Consider the following 14,135-nt stretch of genomic DNA (forward strand, 5'->3'; position numbering starts at 1 on the left):
TAATACAATCTCTCCCAAGGTATTTGGTGGTGTCTAATTTTCCTTGGAAAATTAAAGGCAATTAAGGTTGAAGATCATGGTGGCTCTAAATAGGATGATAGTTATCATCAAGTAGAAAGCATGCTGGAATCTATTATAACTTTATAATTTTCAAAAACTAATGGAACTCAATAAAAGATATTATATCATGGATTTGGGAAACATTAAGACCTAGGGACCAGCAGACAGTCCATTCCATAATTAACATAACATGTACACTTTAAGACAATCAATATGACACAGAGGCCACATCACTGCGGACAAAAATTTAAAAATATAAACATTCCAAGAGATGATTTCCTCTTTGGTTAGCTTTTGCTATAGGACATTATAGAAACTGCTGCCAGTAATCATTTATCTAGATAAATAGTAATACATTTGGCTCTGTTCTAAGTATAGAGTTTGCCAAAAAGTTTGTTTGGGTTTTTCCATAACATCTTATAGAAAAACCCAAATGAACTTTTTACCCAGTAGTTGATATACTTTAATACTTAAAATAACCATGTAAGATAGGTATTTCTGTCCTAAAATTATAGACGAGAAATCAATAAAAACCTCAGCCTAAAAGTGGACTACAAAAAGCAATGTGTTTTGGTCACATTGCTAGTACATGGTTAGAGGTTAGTACCAAACCTGTTTACCTGAGCCCGGCATCACTCCAGCTTTGAGCTGACCGTTCCCCCTATAGCCCTCTCCTTCCAAACAACCTTCAAGTAACCAAGTTCCAGTGCCATGAATCGTCCTTTAGGATTCACTGTTGGGGAAGGACCTATATCATGTGCTAAATGTAAGGCAGATACTGAGTGAATCAAATTTACTTAAAAAGTTTAAAAAGAAGGCATCTGGGAAGCTTTCTGCTCACTGAAAATGCTACCTGTAAATCACACCATTAGTTCTAATTAAAGGGTGACATCATTCCATTTTTACCACAAAAGGAGAAACAATCAATGCAACAGAAGTTGTTAAAAATTATATTTAATACAAGTGAATAGATTAGAAGATCTGAAATGTTATAAAGCAATATACACAATGAATAAATAATTTGCACAGGAGAGTCATGTCTACATTACATAACACTGTCTAGTATGGGAATACTTAAAGTAAATCCAGTGATAATGGAGAAAGTCCATAAAAATGCTATCCTGTCTTCCCTTGTATGAAATTGTTCAAGTATAAAAATCCAATACAGTGTAAAATAGTATTCAATTTAGGTTAAGAATAAAAATTGCAAGTATTGCAGTTTCAGAAGAAAAACGTAAAGCAGCATTTAAAAACTACATAAGAAGTGTTAAACTAATGAAGTACCAGTATATGAGACTGCATGAGCAAAAATCAGAGAAGAAAGCATGAAACTAGCAATAGATCCTGTTAAAAAAAAAACCTAAAAACTAAAACTAAAATGTGTTAATGTAAGAGTATTCTCTTATACAGTGCACATATGAATTTAAATAAATCCAAGTCAACATCTTTAGTTGAATAGGTTAATATTTAATATGCTACATCTAGACCTACTAAATAATTTATGCCATGAGATGAATACATAATTTTACAGTGTCACATCTAAAGTTCCTTTCTTTAGAGTGCAGCATAGTAAAACTTAAAAATAAATATCTTAAATAGCATTACTATTAAGGCACAGTATAAACCACATTATCATTAACCGTTGAAGAATTGTCATCTCAGTAACCTTGGTGTCTCATGTACGGTATTCACTAATAAATAGTTTTAAATATGACTCTGAAATAGATACTAAAAAGTGTAAAATTACTTAAAAAGGGAAAAAAATAAATGTCCTTAAGACAGCTCTTAAGGGTTTAGTCTGCAAACTTTGCCTGCCTTTAATCATAAGCCACGAGTCGACACAATAAATAGAAAGAGAAGGCGGTTGTATGTAGTAAAAGCCTGATCCTATTTCAGAATCAGAATTGCTGACACCAGCAGATACAAGTTTCCCAAAATTGAAACAGGATGGGGAGAGGGATTAGAATGTGACAAGCTCATCAAACAAGCACAAGTGATGTGTTCTTTCCAGAACTGTGTGTGTTATTGATTGTCTGTACAGCTGCTGCACCCATTCATTCCACATCACCTGTTTCACAGTCCCACTCATCCACTGGGCGGATGAGAAAATAGCTTTGGTGCCTGTCCACCACTTCACCCACTGCCACGCTCCTAGATTGATTGTTCGATGCCCTTTTTTTTTTTTTTTTTTTGAGAGAGTAAGAACATCACCTTCTTACTTGAGAAAAGTTCTCTAGGCCATAGTGACGGCTAAAAATGACAATCAGTGCTTTCACCATTTTTTTTTTTTGTTTTGTTTTTTTAAATCTGCTTTTAAATGTAATTCAAGCTACATATTGCTCACTCTGTATTCCCTGGTTCAACTAGATTCAAATAGCATTTTCTAACTGGTAAAAGGCAGTTTGCTTCCCTGATACTATAAAAAGAGCAAAAGTAAAAATCCCGTTATAAAAGTGAAGTTCCATGGTTTCCTCCTGCCACCATTTCGTCGCGGCCTTGTTTACTCAGGCTCTTTGGGATTGATTTCCAAAAACTGCGCCCACTCCCCTTCCTTCTTATCTCTTGCACGTCTAGAATGACTACTGGAGTATATATTAAAAAAAAAATCATAATTCTGCTTCACAATAGCATAGCTTTTTTTTTTTTTTTAAAGCTGCTAAGTCAATGTTAACTCTCATTAGCTACTGAAAACTGGGACATTTTGGAAAGAGAAAGCAACTCGACTTTGATCAGGGGATGCGGGCCTATTGCATCCGGTCTGTTTGCAGCTGCTGAGGCTGGTACTGGCCGAAGGCGGCGGCGGCCGCGGCGGCGGCGGCGGCGGCGGCCGCGGTCCCAGGTGCGGCGGCGGTGATTGGCTGCTGCACCGCGTAGCCGTAGCCCCCGGCCGTGACGTAGCCCGCGGCGGCCGGGGAGGCTGCGTACGGGTACTGATCGTAGGCGGCCGCGGCGGCGGCGGCAGCGGCGGCCGCCGAGTACTGTGCGTACGCGGCTCCTGTGTAGTCGATGTAAGGTGCGGTGGAGGCGGCCGCTGCGGTGGGCTGGACGTGGGGGATGACCACTCCAGGCTGCACAAAAGCCTGCGGATAGACATAGTGTGCAGGTATCCTATTGAGAAATGAAAAAAAAAAAAGAAAAGTCAGGCAGGAGTGACCTCCTGGGTTGAGCCTGGCTTCTTCCGAGATCAGACAAACTCCAATTTAGTGGTTATTATGAGCATAGGGTTGCCACAATATCGACTTGCCAGTCATCGGCGAAAGGAGTCTGGCCGGAGCCCAGATCATGGAGTGCCCCAGAAGGAATTCAACAAGGAAAATAGGATACCCTCCCTGCTGAAACTTTTTATTCAGGATCATTTTGGAACCAAGAAATAACCATGGAACCAAACTTTTGAAAAAGAAAAAAAAGGAAATCACGGTTCAGGAGGGCCTCGCACAGAGGAGATTATTTCCTAAGTGCTGAATTACGACTTCAGAAAATTTTGTGATGACTTTGTACAACAAAAACGGTTCAGCCAATGGAAAGTTTCTTAAGTGTGAACAGAGGACTCCAAAGGGAATCCGTGATTGTTCAGTTCTGTAAGGGTGATGGCCGGTTTCTCAAAACAATTTCCCCAAAATCTGTCTGTTTATTATCATGGCAACCCTACTGGAAATTGCTATGCAGACTCAGCACACATTAATCTCTCTGCAACCTCAGTCACCCTTATTAAAGATAATAATAATAAAGAAGCAGGCGACAAAATAAAAAAAAAAGGAATTTAAGAGTTCACAAGTGTGGTAAACACAGCAGAATCACACTTTTTCAAACGAACGGTAGTGCAGCTCACTATGACAAGAGGCTGTTGTGGGAAGCTACAGAAATGCTATTAACATTCATGGCAGTGATTCCCAAAAAGAATGTGCAGCACGCTTTTGGTCTTTCTTTCTTTCTTTTTCTCCATAAAATTCATAAAGACACAAGGGTCAGTCAAACCTGTTTGACTATCAGGCAACCGTAGGTCAGCCAGCTTGTTTATCTCTATGCAAGACAGACAGAAGGGGTTTTGGGGGAAATAATGAGGTTGAAGGAAAAGGTAGGGACAGGGAAACACAAACTAAATATTTCTCAATATCAACTTAATAGGGTTACAATAGTAAGACTAAGGAAACATTTCTTTTTTTTTTGGCATCTAATAACTCTTGTTTCACCTTCAAACTCAACAGAAACAGATTTCTTAGCATATCTGTTTTAAATCTTCCCTACTGGTAGATATTTTATACAAATCAATTCTATTATGATGTATTATCCTATAAAAGTTAATGTGAAACAAAATTAAGTACCTTTTAAAATTACACATTCAGAGGTCACATACAAAACACACTTCAATGGCCTTACTTAAAAGTTAATGTTGTTAAAAAAAATTCACAAGAGGTATTTTTGAAACCCATGCATCTCAATTCTCACTCTTGCCATCCATAATGGCTCAGTTACAACGCTACCATGAATACCTGATTTATTTTCATCTTTCTTTAGAATAATCTCCATCAAAACCCCTGTATTTCCAAAAATATGACACCATAATGCCATCTGCTTGTTGCCAAAAGCAACATATAAGAAGTACAAGCACAAGTGACAATTTTTGAATTTTAAAGAACTCAAAACAGAAAACTGCATATTGAGAGTTTTAAAACATAAACTTTGCTTTGCCTTTTCAGAGTTTTACTGAAAGCACTCATTAAGGAACATCCACGGAAAAGATGAATTTATCACAGAGGGTATGAACTTTGACCCCAATGATAAAAATACACTCGATTTTACTAGACTTGTAGATCTTTCCCAGTGCCAGAAGAAACGACGTCATCAAGTGTTTCTGAGGACACTTAGAGATGTTCTTAATTGCTTGTCAGAAACCAGACGCATGGACATGCACGCACTCAGAACTTCTCTGCAGGTCAGGTGACTGACTGGCTCACAGCGACAGGTGTGGCTTTATGAAACACTGTCCCTGGAGGCTGCTGTGTCCACGATGTGCAGACACGGATAAGAGAGCCTCACTCACGCCAGTTTACATGTGGTGATGGACAGCAGGGGCTGCAGCCGGGCTATTTTTGATCCTGTCATGCGACAAGGGTTTCCAGCGGGTAAAATGTCTTTATAAGGCCAAAGTAAAACATCTATCAGCTGCAAAGGCCAGCCAGTATGAATCTCACTGATACTGAAACATTAACCCATGTGCTCCCAAAGTTCCAGAGGCAACAGGAGGGTTGCTAGGCTTCTATCTCTGAATAAAGGTGGTAACTAAAAATAAGTTTAGCCTACAAAAAGGGAGGATCAGTGTGTGTGTATGTGTGTGTGTGTGTGTGTGTATGTAGAATGTTTTAACTGATAAGATAGACAGGGTTTCTTACAGGACTCTTGTCTGCATTTGATTTTACATTAATAGCTTTCATTTGATGTTGCCAACCAATGAGTATAAAGTTCCCAGGAATATCAGAAACCTACACAAAGTCTGGCAAGGGTTAGGAAGCCATCTGGAAGGCAAATGAAATCATGGAGTTCTTTTTTTTTTAAGGCTTTAGGGAAAGGAGAATCCAGAAGACCATGGAGAGACTGAAATATCTCAATTCAAGAAGGGAAGTAGAATCGGACCAAATCGGGAGGTGGCGCTTCTCAAGCAGTTCCTGTTTGTATTAATAGTCTGCGGAACCCATTAAGGCAGTTTGGAAATCTCCTTCCCACTAGAGATCTACTAACATCCTTTCCCTCAATGAATCATAGAATGTACATGCCTAGTAGCAATAAGGGATTTCCCTGGTGGCTCAGATGGTAAACAATCTGCTGCAGTGCGGGAGACTAGGTTCGATCCCTGGATTGGGAAGATCCACTGGTGTAAGGCATGGCAACCCACTCCAGTATTCTTGCTGGAGAATCCCTGTGGACAGAGGAGTCCATGGGGTCGCAAAGAGTTGGACACAACTGAGCAACTCAGCCCAGCACAGTAGTAATAAAAGCGAAGAGCGAAGCTAACACCTTGGACAATTTTCACAGAAAATTTACTATGTTTTCCTTTTCTTCCTGTCTCTTCAAGTCCCTCTGGTGTCTGTCTATGACTTTGGACATCCTAAAGGGTTTCTTCTTCCTACCTATCACATACACTGCTGACACAGTCTGCATCTCATATACCTGTTTAAAATAACCTAGGTCCCTAACATCCTACCAAGCTAACTGCAAACTTCTTAATTAAACTTTGGCATGACAGGCCTTTTATACTCTGGCTCCAAAATACTTCTTCCAGTATTTCTTCCCACCTTTCCTTGAATCCAGGTCAGCTGGGCTCCTCAAGGTTTCATGGACACACCACAGACACCTATAGCTTCACCTTGGCTCATGACATCCCTTGGCCAGGACGCCAGCCCTCACTCCATCTCTGCCTGTTGCAATCCCAATCCTACTCACCCTAGCTGTATCACTCACCATGTCTAAAGCCTTCAAGAATTTGCTTCACCTTTTTAGCCTCACATGTTTCTGATAAGTGAAATGAACCTAATAGTTCCAACCCTGAACTGCTGTGCATTAAATAAAATTATCAGTGTGAAGAGCCTACAATGAGAAATATACTCATTGCAAGAGTTCCCTAGCCTCCATCACGTTTTAAAATCTATTTTAGATTCTACCTCTTTCATGAAGACTTCCTGGATCCCACCGACCTGATGTTGTTCTGCCTTATCTGAAACCATATGGACAGCCCTTCTCAGTTTTCTTACTAGATTATAAGAGAGCACAGTTGTGTCTTTAGGGCTACAGACTGACACAGAGGAAAGAGTATGGCTTTGGAAGTCAGGCAAACCATGATTCTGAACCTAGAATCAGACTCTAGCACTTAGTAGCCATTGTGGGAAGTTAATTAACCTCTCTGCATCTCAGTTTTTCACCCATGGAGAGGACATTAACATTGTCTTTATCAGATAATTACTGTGATAATTAAATTACATAATTTATGTAAATCCTTTATCAGTACCAGGCAAGTAGCAGATGTTTTGTCCCTCCTGCCCCACTTAGTGGACAGTATAATACTTACTATGCATTAACACAACTAGAATAAAACTTGGCACTTAAAGGACTGAGTAAATATTCAAGTGTATTTCAACCTGGTCTAAACTAGCCTGGAATTTTCTACTCACAGATCCATAATCTCTCCTCTCCAAGATTTCAGTATGAAAATGATTCTTTCAAATATAAAATATTTCTAAGATGTAGTTTGGCAAATTCACCAATTTCTATACATCTGCCCACTGTGTTACATCGGAAATTCCTTCAGGCCAAGATTTTTTCTTTAAAAGCCTAGAGTAATGAAGGGGCCATTTAAAGACCATATAAAAAATAGTTCGAGAATGTCAAACAAGTCACAGTTAAAAATTCTCAAACTTCTTTCCAGGCCTAAAAATAAGAACATGTGGCATTCAAATAGAATTGAGGATGACCAGGTGTGATTTGTTAGGTACAGACTCTGGGAATTAGAGCAGTGTTAAGAACTCCTAAAAAGAAAGAGAAGCCTTGCTTGGTCTATCTGGAATGCTATCTATTTCTAATAAGAACCTCAAGTTCAATTTATCCAAACAGTAATAATCAACATCCTTTATAAAGACAGCTGCTATTAGAAGGGATGAACAACTAGAGGTTACTATCCAAATACACTTGATTTTAAACTTCCACATGACACATTCTGTTTGTTCTTATTTCCCTTATACTACTTTCTTTCTCATGGATCCGTAAGGACTATCACAGCCAGTACAAATTTCTGTGTCTACCTCTCAAGACCCTCCATAGAAGTCTCATTTCTCCATGCACTGAGTCTTTTCTCCTCTGTGCCTTTACTGATGTTCCCCTATTCTGTACCCTTCAGACAGGTCCCTTTTTTTCCTTTCACCTGTCCAGACATACCACTGGTCCAAGTCTTGTTCTAGTCCCCACAAAGCTTTGTCCAACTCCTCCGACTCATCTATTTTCTTGCTATTCAGAATTCCTCTTGTACTTCAAATAATACCAAGTAATTTAGCAATGAATAGTTCCTGATGGATTTGTATTAGTTTCATTTCCCAAACCAAAATGCAGTCTCCTTATTTTGTACCATCCACTAGCACCGAGAAAAATACACACATGCTAATACCGGTTGATCAATTTAGCTGTATAACAGCTGTCTCGGGATTAGTAACGTGAGACCATGATTAAGTTCACCATCACTTCTTAAGATGTATGTTCTCCCCAGTTCTACCTTGAACATAGTCTAGACCAATGAGAGGCGGTATCTGCAGAAGTAGTTGGACCCATCAACTACTATTTGTTGTCGATATCCAGAATGGTTTAGATGGGGCATCATTATGGATACATGAAGGCCCTTTCTAATCTTACTGGACAGAAAATTCTTCTATGTTTTAAAAAAAAAAGTAAGGGTTGGCAGTAAGAGTGAGAATCTTGATATGGTTAAGAGAAGGTTATAAAGAAGGTATTCATGGAAAATATAACTTGAATCTTCCAAGTCAAATTATTATTGCTTCTTTGGATCTACTCTTGGTAGATATCTATCTTCACAGATAGAATCTAACCTTTCAGGTTACACATGTAGATGTTCAGGTGCTAAGATGCAGAAGAAACTATTAATATTGTTGAGGATGAAACACTACTAAACAGTCAGAATATTCAAAAGGAGAGTGTAAATTTCTGGCATTAGTTACAACCAAGTGGATCAGGTAGGAAACAGCCAAAACAGACCCTAGGTGTTCAGAATAAATTGGGGTCCTTGGGGATTTTCACCACCCCCCCCCATACAGTGCCTGAATGGAAGGGAAGTTGGGGAGCTTGGACAGGGAAGGCTCGTAATCACAGAACCCAGAGAACGCAAATAAAAGCTGGCTGTTCACCCCAGTCAGATCTGAAAGGTGAAGGTTAGTGCTACTCTGCTCAAAAAGACTGGCCAATGTTAATGAAATCTGATGAGAGTTGTTGAACCGTTAAATTAGAAGGCCTAAAAGTGGATACACACTGCCAAAGAAAGAACCCCATCCCCAGAAAAATGCCCCAGTAATACAGAAACTTAGGACATGCAAGCGATGAATCTGTGTTCTTACAGAGGGAAATCACACCATTTAGCACTCACTACAAAAATATGGTTAAGTGGAAGTTACAGGCTACAGCTTAAAAGCAAGGAAATAAAAAAAGGCCCTTTGCTTTCCATGGCAAAGTCAAAAGTCAACACCCGTCAACACCACCACCAAAACCAAAAACACAAAGAGCCCCTTCCCCGAGGAAAAGAAAACACTTTCACTACAGCTCTTTTCAATTAAGTAAAAAAAGCACACAGTTTAGCTATCAACACCACTTCATGACTGTAATAAAATAAAGCACACGGAGGTCTATTGACTATGGTGAAAAAATAAAACAACACCAACATCCATGCATCGTTAATCACCATCTGAGCTTGTGTGTCTGAGTCTACTGGTTACAGAGTTTAATTCCAAACAGAACTATTCCACCTCTTATCATGGTATCCTTCTGATCAGTTAGCTTAACAGTATACGAGCCCTGTCAGGTTAGAAAGAGATAAATACAATTGAGTCAAGTTGAACAGCAGTAATGGTGTTGGGACACAATCGTCTGTACACAAGTCATACCTGGTATTTTTGTTTTGTTTTGCTAATCATAAGCTCAAAATGGGTCTGGTTGGGAGGCTGCATACTTGGTCAGATAACTTGACTCATCTAAAAATATTTACATTATCAGCATTCAAAATACACAAACATATATAAATATGTAAACCAGGAACAGTCTATAGCATGATGGTCTGGTCTGGGTATAACAAAAATGCAGGTTAACAAATGATAGTCATATTGAAACTTAGGAAGGCCTGATTCATTGACTTACCCAAAAGGTCTTTGTATAAGGGCTGGATGAAGCTGTTGAACACCAAAGGCAAAACCTAACAATAAAACATACCACATTCTCTATTTGCGCATGTTAGGCATTTATTACTTCTACAAATAAAATGCAATCACATCTTTCACTTAGAAAAGGTAATCATTCTTTTAATACTTTAGAGAAAATATTATAAATAGGTTTTTAAAATTCACTTTACTAATGTTATTGTTAATTTAAATAAAATTTTCAATAGTCTTCAAGTGGAAACTAGAAATGATCCTCAAAGTTCAGTTGACAGACACAGAGTAAGACCTTAGAAAATCAGACATAAAGTTCTTGTGGAATGAAACCAAGAACAACAGGACTTGATAATGAAGTTACACATGGCAAATCTTCCAACAATTCTGAATCATGATCTATAAAAAAGCCTTTTTAATTTGGAACATTCTCGAATGTTTTGGACAATGCTTTGGAAGATTATGGCTTTTACAGATTATAGTATTAAACATTTACAAAACACTTCTGGACAGCAAAACACACACTGTGTTAGATAAATACATGTTTTTTAATGTTCATGAATATTTGCACATGCACACCCTTTCTTGATAATCTAATTTCCCAGCAAATCTGTTTGGATTGAAATGTCTACCTCATTCCAAAATTTCAGATGGACAGACTTTAGAATGAAGAGTATACGATTTAAAGTTGCATGCCCAAGAGAAAGATTACGTCTGTTCAGTAGTCGAGTTACCATTACTTGTGCGAATGCAAAAGACAGTGTGGTAAGTGATCCAAAAGGTCATGTTTTCACATAGACGAAATTCTCTCCCTTTTGGTGACTAACAGCTGTATGACTTTGGAGTAAACCATTTCTCATCTCTGCATCAGTTTCTTCATCGGTAACGTAAGGGTCCTGAAGTGCATGGAACCTCTTTATTTTCTGTCATTACAAATATGCTGTGATTTTATTTTGAACATTTACCATCTAGGCACCACCACCACCCCTGTGGTTTCTTATGGGTCAGTGTTCTGGTTGAACTGCCCACTCTGAGCACCGGGCAACTGGTGGCAAAAGAAGAAACACCACCAAGTAGAGAAGTATAACCAGCTGGAGTTGAGAAATCTGGCCCATATCATCCACACGGGAATGGTCAACAAGTGGCCAAGAAGAGGAAAATGAAGACTGAACTATGTATACAGAAAACAGAGGAGTCAAGCCCAAGTCTGGGTGTGTACAAACTGAACCCAACCCCAAGATCTATTTTTTGCCCACAGGTACATTTCAAGTCAAGAAAGGAGTCTTTTCAACTCTCATCTATCTTTCATGTCTTGGTAAAATAACCAGCCACAGTTCAACTTTACTCAACACATCTACAGATGCTCAGGAAGCTAGGGTCTTCTCAATCAGGGATTCATCCTATTCAGAAGTGGGGGTCTCTATGGAGGGGGAGGGGGCAGTGAAGGTGGTTCCAGGGATCTTTCTTACCTGGTTGCATGATCCTTGGTTTTGCTCCCAAGTATGCCAGGTTCACGTTGGCCTTCCTGCCATCAATGATGGGGTTGGGATCCTTGCAGGCTCTTTCAGCAGCAGCCCGGTCAGCCATGGTGACCTTAGCAACATACACACAGACATACACACAGAGCTCTAAATCAACCCCTGAAGAAAGCAAGAGTCGCACTGGAGAAGTTATTCTTGTTAGTAAAACTGCCCTGGTTCTTTAACTTTTTCTTTTTTTCCTGGCAGTGGGGGTTGTGGGGGGAGAGGAAACTAGAATTATCCTTGACCCTCCTTCCAAAACACACAAAAATAAGAATACAGAGAGGCGGAAAGAAAGAACCACTGCCTCCCCCACCTCTAAAGTTCTAAGGGTGCTGGTAGGGCCTAGCAGAGACTCGGAAGCCAGAATTCCGTCTCAGAAATCCTCCAGATTCCCCCACCCCCGACCATTCCCGTGTCCCTACCCGGCCCGGAGAGCCACGGTTTGCTTTCAAGAAAGACTAGCCTCGCGCGTTCCCAACCCCGCAAATACTCCTCAACCACGATAGCTATTGTCCTGCGATGGAGCTCCTTGCTCCTCGGCAGCTGAATTTGCACGCTGAAATCTCCGGGAAGCTTAACTATGCTCTCTTTCAGTTCGGCAAAAAGCCAGAGGCTCATCTTTTTAAAAAAGTCATCTTTGCAATTACGAAAAAAAATAAGGGGGGTGGTGGTGGTGGTGGTGAGGGGGTTGGCCTAAGAAAAAGAGCTCCAGATCTCCTGTAGTGTCCCTTCCCGGCCCCAGCCGGAACGCCAGGAAGACACACTCATTTTTACAAAGCAAACAGCGCGCTTAACCACCAGCCTCCAACCCTGGAGTGCAATTATTCCCAGGGGCTGCGGCCCCTCCCTCCCAGATCTCCGCACCCCCCAAATCCCGCAGACATCACAGTTCTCTCCCTCCCCTCCACCCCTGCTCCGCCTGTCCCCCGATCCCGCCGCCGCGCTCTCGGTCCCCCCGGAACCCTTCAAGGCAGGCGCCGGCCCTCCGTCCCCAGCGCCACGGCGCGCAAACTTTCAGTTCAGCCGCGGGAGCGAAGGGGCAGCGCCGCTCCAGTTCGCTGGGGTCCTCGCACGGGCGCACCGAGCCCCTCACTCCAAACTCCAACCCCTCTGGCCCAGCGCCACTCTGTTCTCTCCCCGCCCCCGCGGTCCTCAGTTTCCCCGCCAGGCTCTCGGTTGCCCCCTCCATACACGCTACCCCCACTCCCCCCACCTCCCCCCCCATCCGCGCAACTTACAAATCCATAGCCCCGGGACTTGCCCGTCTGCCGGTCGGTGATGACCACCGCCTCCTCGATCTCACCGAAGACCTCGAAGTACTTGCGCAGGCTGGCGTCCGTGGTGTGGTAGGGCAGCCCCCCGACGAAGATTTTGGTGTACGTCGTGTCCTTCTGGGTGGTGTGCATCTTCGCGCCCGCCCCGCGGCTGGGGCTCCGGCTGCGGCTGCGGCTCGGGCAGCGGCTGCGCGTCCTCCTCCGGCTCCGCGTCTCCCGCACCCTCTCGCGGCCGCCGGGGGCTACGGGCGAGCTTGGGGGCGAGGGTAGCGGCGCGGCGGTGGGGGCGAGAGGCCCGGGGGCGACCGAGGGCGCGGGGCGCGCGGCTGCCGAAGTCGCCAGCAGCCGCCCGGGGAGACCTGACTTCGCTCTCTCCTCCCGCCCCCCCTGCCGGTCACGGTACAAATCCTCCGGATCGTCTGGCTGAGGCTCCGGTTCTGTAGGATGTGCAAACGCTTTCCACTCACCCGGCGGGGAGGCCAAAATGTGAAATGAGAGGGGTGGTCCTCAAGCGAAGATCAGGGTGCGTTTAGAGGTAGATTTTTTTTCTTTCGCAGAAATTAGGTAGGTGTCTCGGGTGGGGCCTGGGGAGGGTCGGCAGGGAGAGCGTCCAGGCGCGGATGTGGGCGGGCGGGGGGCGCGGCGGCGGTGGCGGGGCCCCGGGTATTGGGGTGCGGGGGGGCGGTGTGGGGGAGACTCCGCGCGGCTTCGGCTCCGGGTCCTGTCCCTCCCGCCGCGGAAGCTGGAAGACAAGTGGCGAGGACGGCTCTCCACCTCTCTGCTCCCTTCCCCCCGCGGGCCGGGGGTCGGCGCCCGGCTGGGGAGGGGGCGGGCCGGACGCCTGCGATTGGCCGCGGCCGCACCTGGGGCGCCCGGCGCCGCCGCCCCCCAGCTGTTGGGAACAGCTGCTTCTCTGCCGGCGCGGCGCGGTGCTGGAACCGGCGCTGGGGCAGGGCTGGGGACGGCTGGAGGCCGCCTGGCCCTCGGCGTCGCCTGTCCTAACCCGTCAAAGTCCCAGGGACTCGGCGCGGCCTCAGCCAGGACCCGGGGCGCGGGGAGCGCGCGGGAGCAGGGAGCTGCGTCGCTTTCCAAAACAGCCACGCGAGCTCTGTGCGCTCGGCCTCGGCAACAGGGCGTGAGACCCGGACAGACGAGCTGGGGGGCCGGAGGCCTGGGGCGGTTTCGCTGGAAGGCCAGTTCCCCACCCTGGGCGCGGGGGCCCGCTAGCTCCGCCGACGATACCCGGAATTGGATGCTCTGGGGTCTGCAGGGCGACAAGGAGGGCCCCCAACTTCCCTTGACCCAAAAGAGCCGGTGCTGGGGACAATCATTGAGATAGAGCCTGGAGGAAAAAAAGCTCTGGCCCT

The 14,135-nt window shown here is 43.8% G+C and overlaps 1 protein-coding gene across 1 annotated transcript; it reads right to left on the reverse strand.

Annotated features, from left to right (window-relative positions):
• Positions 1–2,804: 2,804 nt before the first annotated feature.
• Positions 2,805–12,900, reverse strand: RBM24 (RNA binding motif protein 24). Its single transcript, XM_068961018.1, has 4 exons — positions 12,733–12,900; positions 11,441–11,564; positions 9,961–10,015; positions 2,805–3,168 (listed from the first exon to the last, which is right to left on the reverse strand). Exons 1-4 carry the CDS (start codon positions 12,898–12,900, stop codon positions 2,805–2,807), a joined length of 711 nt encoding a protein of 236 aa, XP_068817119.1.
• Positions 12,901–14,135: the final 1,235 nt, after the last annotated feature.

Source organism: Capricornis sumatraensis, chromosome 22 (assembly GCF_032405125.1).
Source record: "Capricornis sumatraensis isolate serow.1 chromosome 22, serow.2, whole genome shotgun sequence".
NCBI lineage: Eukaryota > Metazoa > Chordata > Mammalia > Artiodactyla > Bovidae > Capricornis > Capricornis sumatraensis.

What these genes read in the sequence shown, in the direction of transcription:
- RBM24 (XM_068961018.1), bottom strand. Translation starts at nt 12,900, where the DNA reads ATGCACACCACCCAGAAGGACACGACGTACACCAAAATCTTCGTCGGG. An exon ending in AGTCCCGGGGCTATGGATTT is followed by an intron (nt 11,565 to 12,732) that starts GTAAGTTGCGCG and finishes TATGTTGCTAAG; the next exon opens with GTCACCATGGCTGACCGGGC. An exon ending in CTTATACAAAGACCTTTTGG is followed by an intron (nt 3,169 to 9,960) that starts GTAAGTCAATGA and finishes ATTTCTCAATAG; the next exon opens with GATACCTGCACACTATGTCT.